At 49.1% G+C, this 6,457-nt stretch overlaps 1 protein-coding gene across 1 annotated transcript in view; it reads left to right on the top strand.

Annotated features, from left to right (window-relative positions):
* The first annotated feature begins 255 nt into the window (after nucleotides 1–255).
* Nucleotides 256–6,457, top strand: part of RNF217 (ring finger protein 217) — a 737,705-nt gene continuing 731,503 nt past the window's right edge. Inside the window, exon 1 of the mRNA XM_069607522.1 lies at nucleotides 256–1,001. Within this exon, the coding sequence (XP_069463623.1) occupies nucleotides 291–1,001 (711 nt within the window). The 5' untranslated portion in view covers nucleotides 256–290. The remainder of the gene's footprint in view (nucleotides 1,002–6,457) is intronic.

The raw sequence follows: 6,457 nt of genomic DNA, 5'->3' as shown, positions 1-6,457 counted from the left end.
AACGAAGGTATTGTTCGTCGGATGATGGATTTTAGGCCGTGCCTAGGTTTTTGTCAATTGTTTTTGGCAACCCGAGGACTTTTTGCCCTCAAAGCGTGTTTAAGGCGTAAGAGTTTTGGTATAAGGAATCACTTCCTCCTACAGAGGCTGGTGCGCACTGTAAGGTACTCTCATAGCACCGCTTGAGTTAAACTCGGCCTGCAGCTGCTTTGGTCTGTTTCTGCTCGTGCCGTTTCAGCCCTCTGCAATGAGCACAGAGGCGGCGCTGAGGCAGAAGCAGCCAATAGCCCATGAAGGGGATGAGCCCCGAGGAAAGCCCAACAGAAGGGGAAACAAACATTCCATGGGACACCAAATATTTCGGATCACCGGCTGCCAGGATGGAGGGCGCCGGCGGCGAGGCGCCCCCGGCGGAGAAGGCCAGTGGAGTGGAGCCGGCGCCGGATGAGGAGGAGGAGGGTGCCTCCGGGAGCCCCGGTTCTGGTTCACCGGGCGACGAAGGAGGTGGCGCCGGGGAGCTAGAGATCGGACGCCGTCTCCGCGCTGAAAGGGGTCGCAGGCGGCAACCGCACGAGCTGCAGCAGCGTCGGCGGAGGCGGTGGAGGAACGGCCGCGGAGACCTGGAGGAGTCCGTCGAGGCAGAGCAGCAGGAAGGACCAGGCTCTACCAATGCCCCGCCGGAGGTCCCTGGGCTCAGCCACGCCGGGGAGCAGCTGCCGTCCTCGGAGCCGAGAAGACTGGTGCACTGTAGCGTCTACTGCGTGGAGAATGACCTGCCTGGGACCGAGGGGGTCCCGGACCCTGTTACGCCACCCCCAATCAGCGACCCCTTGTTCCCTGGGCTGCTGGAATCCTGGAGCCCCCTGTACCCGCAGCAGGGGACTAGCTGGCTGGTCCTGGCCTGCTGTCGGGTGTGCCTGGAGGACCGGCTGCTGAAGCCACTGCCCTGCTGCAAGAAGGCGGTGTGCGAGGAGTGCCTCAAGCGTTACCTGGGCTCGCAGGTGAGAGACTCCGGGGTGTTAAACGCATCTGCCCTCTTTGTGTGAGCCCACTGCATCTCGCCAGAGTAACCCTGAAAACCGGAATGCACATTTTCCAAACATAGCAGACAGTTTCAGGAGTGTGCGACTAGATCGAAAAAGATCATTTTTTGTGTGTTAAATGGAGAGAAAACTATGCTGCCAAGAGACCTCTGAAACCGAACCTGTAGGATGCTTTGGTTGTGAGGCGACCACCTTTGCGAATTCAGTTAGTGTTTATTTGTCATCGTGTCACTGTCCTTTTGTCGCCCCTCCTGAATGGAGTGTTAATGGCCCTGGTGCCCTCTTAATGACCTCTCCACGATGTCGCACCCCCTTGGCACCGTCTTCATTTACTCTTCCCTACAGTGATCGTGTCTCTGCACCTGGGAGCCGCAGCTGTTAAAGTGACACCCTCCACATGTCGGCCCGTCCATTTACACCTCCTAGTGCTTTTATGCATTTACTCCCTTCGCTGTAGGTTTGTTTGGGACACACGAGTTGTTATTTATGGTGGCAATGGAAGCTCGCAATCCCTTTTTTTTACTGTCCCCAAAATCCAAGTTCAAAGGTTTATTGGACGAGGTCTCCGCACCCCTCACCCACTTCCATAAAGTTAAACGTGCGTGCCTATTAGTAACCTATATTACAAGGTAGAAAAAATGATTTAGATTTAGGTACCCAAGTGAGACTGCTAGCCGAAAGCATCAAATGTTTCATACCAAAAGGTGACTAACGTTTGCGGACTCCTGTACATGATTATGGCATTTAAGATGTTCACAAATGTGCACATACTGTATTCCGAAATGCATTTTCCCTTCATTGACTTTGCGGACGAGTGCTGGCTGTGTCGCGTGATGGGCATTTGTGTGTTTGCCTTTTTATTGCTCCGTATAATGAGCGTTGTTTATTGTGATGATAGGCTCATCGCCGTCTTTAGCCACCGCGTATCTGTCTGCAGCTAAGAAAGACTTTCTTCGTTGCTGCCGGTGGCCGCCCAGAGAGACGTTTAGGAGAGACACATCTTTGCAAAGATGCTGAGTCGACCGGGGGTGTGTGTAATAGATTGCTGGCAGTGGCAGCACTATAGCGCTCCCACCTCTTTACCCATTTCTTATCAGGGTGGATGGTCAAGTAGGGCAGCCGTATGGGGATAGCACATAGGAGTGGCTGTAACTGTTGGACCCATATGCAGGCAAACTTACATTTGTTGTGTTGGGGTGAGTGCGTCATGCCCTACAGCCCTTGCACTCCCCCTGAAATATTACACCACACATTTGGTCAAGTGTTGGCAATAAAAGGCCGTAGGTTTTTATTCATTAGTTATGGTTATGGAACATAATCAATAAACGCATAACATAGTATATAGTACTTTTGGGCACCGGGTCCTGAGGTTAAACCCTCTGGCCTGTGCCGCCTTTCTTGTCCCAGGACTTGTTGTGGACACCGTACAGTGTCCTGACTTTCTTTCCGTTGTTCTTCTCACCAGGTGGGAGGGTTTGTGGAAAAGAAAAAGAGCAGGAAGACGCTGAGTACACAGCGAACTTCCTTTAGGGTGTTTGGGTCCGCGTGCAGGGTCCACAAACAGTTTGTGATTTTTAAGAGCTGAAAGCAGCTCATTATATAGGACCTGGGAAGCCTCAGGTCTTTGAAGTACTTATGCGGGGGCTGTGAACCAGCCCCTAGGCCAGCCTTGCAGCTGACGGTCTAAGGCCCCTACCCCCACCAGTGGGGTGGGGAAATCTCTTTGTATTTTCCCTGCCTAGGTGTTCGGCTGCCCCCTGGGTGTCTCTGTGGAAGGGTGAGGTATCGTTATTACCTCACTCTTCCTGGGATTTGAAGTGCCAGAGCCTGCTGTCTCCCTTATCAGATTGGAGGAGAGGTGAGCTGGCCCTGTGTGGGGGCTGCTGCCCCTCTCCTGAGATTGCCGCCATGAATCAACAGTTACCCAGCCTCGCCTGTTGAGGCCCGGTGGCGTTGCTCAGAAGGGGGAATCGTGAGTACTGGTAGGCCGCTTTCTCCCCACCCAGTAGAAGTTGGACCTACGAGGTTACTCACTGCCCCGAGGGCCCTCTTCCTTGTCCCTTCTTGTGCATTTCACGTGTGTGTTTATCTCCCCATGAGGCATGCAGTGCAGCCGGTACTCGGTTCTTCATTGTTGCTTCACCTGTGCAGTACGGACAGTTCTACTGTTTTTGTTATGTACTGTCTGGTTTTATCTAAATGATGAGGAAGAAGTTACTTGGAGTACAAAAAAGTGGCACTTATCGGTGCTGAACCGGAGATGAGAATAAGAGACCATGGGCCTGATTTACAAAAACTGTTTTAACAGGGGAAAGTCCCATTAAAAAGATTGTTGTAAACCAGGCCCCATGTGTTTTTTAACTTATCAACTGATTTTGCGCTTATTTGTCCTGTAGGCCATCGGCAGAGACCATTTTCACTGAGAACGCATGTTCTGAGCGATAAAACGCAGAAAATGCAATGCGTATTGCTTTGTTGGCAAGGCCGGCATTTGGCGCTGAAATATTCTGTTTGTAGACTCATTTGGATTTTGCACTCCCCATAATCTGAGTGCCGAGCTTCAAGAGTTCCCTGTACTCACTTATGCTCACTCCCCCATAATCTGAGGGCCGAGCTTCAAGAGTTCCCTATACTCACTTATGCTCACTCCCCCATAATCTGAGGGCCGAGCTTCAAGAGCTCCCTATGCTCACGCCCCCATAATCCGAGGGCCGAGCTTCAAGAGCTCCCTATGATCACGCCCCCATAATCCGAGGGCCGAGCTTCAAGAGCTCCCTATGATCACGCCCCCATAATTCGAGGGCCGAGCTTCAAGAGCTCCCTATGATCACGCCCCCATAATTCGAGGGCCGAGCTTCAAGAGCTCCCTATGCTCACGCCCCATAATTCGAAGGCCGAGCTTCAAGAGTTCCCTATACTCACTTATGCTCACTCCCCCATAATCCGAGGGCCGAGCTTCAAGAGCTCCCTATGCTCACGCCCCCATAATTCGAGGGCCGAGCTTCAAGAGTTCCCTATACTCACTTATGCTCACTCCCCCATAATCTGAGGGCCGAGATTCAAGAGCTCCCTATGCTCACGCCCCCATAATTCGAGGGCCGAGCTTCAAACGGTCTCTATGCTCGCTCCCCTATAATCTGAGGACCGAGCAGCTTCAAGAGTTCCCTATGCTGTATGATTTTCAGTGACACTTTCTCTCATGACCCCCCACCCCAGATTCTCCACGGCATTATCAAAAAGGCTTTGTTGTAAATGCAAACTTCCTTAATACGCAACTCTTCCCCTTTGTCCCCACAGCCGCAATCGCGTCTCATTTTACGGCCCTCCAACCCCTTTGAATTTGGTGCAGTGATGAAGATTTGGCATAGGTCTGCTTTGCTGTTTTTTTGCTCTTAGTCTTGCGTCCCTCTATAGAAGCACATTAAACTAAATAACTGCTGTGCTCACTTTGTTCGAGTAAAATAATGGCATGGCAAACGCATGGGCCAAAAATAGCAGTGAGAAAACCAGTTCCTTTTCCTTTGTTGTGACAGACTTGAACAGTCATTAGCCCCAAGTCTCTTCTTGCTGCAACATACAGTATACTGCTAGAATTTTAAGAGTCAAGCAGCCAGACTTGCATTTGACATAGCAATGTAACATTTCCTGTCCGTTTGTAATCGACATATTGCACTTGTGTCTGCCTTTTGGGCGAAGTTAATGCCACCTCCTTATTTCTGACGTTGCTTCAAGTAAACCTCATTATGCTATGGGTTCAAGAACCCCTTACCGTACGTTATTAAGATATTGCAAGTCATTGAGAAGTTCAGTGACCAAATTGAGGAACAAGGCCGAACACAGTGTTCCTTCATAAGGTCACAAAACTGCGAGGTGACTTGCCGTATCCTTTTTACCTATGGCAGGGGACAGTTTATTCCTTTATACATACATGGCCATACTCTACACGGTCCTCCCAGTTAAAATATGGCCTCTTACTCAATGTACCAGAAGGGATCTTCCAGTTGTTGATGTATATAATCAAGGTAGAATCTGTTTGGTTTGAATAGAGCAACTCGTGTGCACCTTCTAATGTGTTGCAGAAACACAGTTTAATAAAATGCATCAGAACCATTTATCTTTTGTGCTTTTAAAATAAGTAATGACATACTGATACCAACAGTTCCTTATCAAATGAGGGCTGTACTGTCACGTAAAGTTATTTTTATAGGAAATTAATTTGAAAAGCTTGTCAGAGGGGCAGTTGGAATTCTGCTCTGTGCTTGCTGAAGCAGCAGGCATTGGGATGTCACAACTAAAGTGTAATAACCGATTTCAGAGTACTAGGGATGTCATTTTCTTTTTACAGGTCCGTAGTGGTATCACAAATAGCCTATTATAAGAACATTAGGTGGGACAGCAAACCTGTGGAAAATGTTGGGTTCGATAATCCAAGAATTAGCTGATATGCTTATAGTTTAGGTTCATCATCAGGTCAGAAGAGTCATGTCGGTGTTTGTAAATTGTTGCTTATATTGTTCTAGTGCCGAATCGGCGGAATGGAGCCAAGGAGTCCGTGTCACGCTACGTGACGTGGACTCCTCGGCTCCATTCCACCGAATCGGCACTAGAACTGGCTTTCCAGCCACACTGGCACTCTGATCTGGGAGGACCAGCCATCAGCTCTATCCAGAGCCGCATTCTACCCAATTAGCCCTGAAAAAGACTTGGGTCGAAACGCGCGTCGGCTGTGTGCACTCACCTATGTTGAAAAACTGGCATCATTGGCCACGTTAATGTTTTCCAATTGTACTGGTGTTTTGTTGAAAACAATTATAAAGCAACAATTTACAAACACCGACATGACTCTTCTGACCTGATGATGAACCTAAACTTATAAGCATATCAGCTAATTCTTGGATTATCGAATCCCGCCAGCGCCCAACATTATCCACAGATTTGCCATCCCACCTACTCTTTCAGCCAATTGGGAACCTCGGAGTTGGTCCCCAGACAGCCCGCAGCCTGGCTCCTGGTTTAACACACCATTGTTCATAAACAAGGTGCGCGGTGGACAGGGAGTCCCGACCCAGATAACTCCAACCAACTGTAACCTATTATAAGAACATTATTTACAGATTTTTGTGCAGGTATGGCAGACTGCCAAGTATTATATATTTACATTAACTGTTTCAGTACCTGAATCGAGGCACAACATTTTCACTAGCTAGTGATATTGACTCTTGGCAAGTAAGAAATGGTGTGCTGCATGTATGTAAATAATTGAGGTAGGAAGTTACTTTTTTATGGCTCGCTAGGGGCTTGAAACTTGAATTTTTGCACTCTATCTTAATATTCTGTTGATGCTCAGGTGGACACGTCAGACCTAACTCCCGCCCCCTCACCTCCGTCATAGTGGAACAGCAGAAAAGCTGTAT

The sequence above is a fragment of the Ambystoma mexicanum genome, chromosome 4q (genome assembly GCF_040938575.1).
Source record: "Ambystoma mexicanum isolate Mex_15411 chromosome 4q, UKY_AmexF1_1, whole genome shotgun sequence".
Lineage (NCBI taxonomy): Eukaryota > Metazoa > Chordata > Amphibia > Caudata > Ambystomatidae > Ambystoma > Ambystoma mexicanum.
This window is presented reverse-complemented; position numbering and strand designations above follow the sequence as displayed.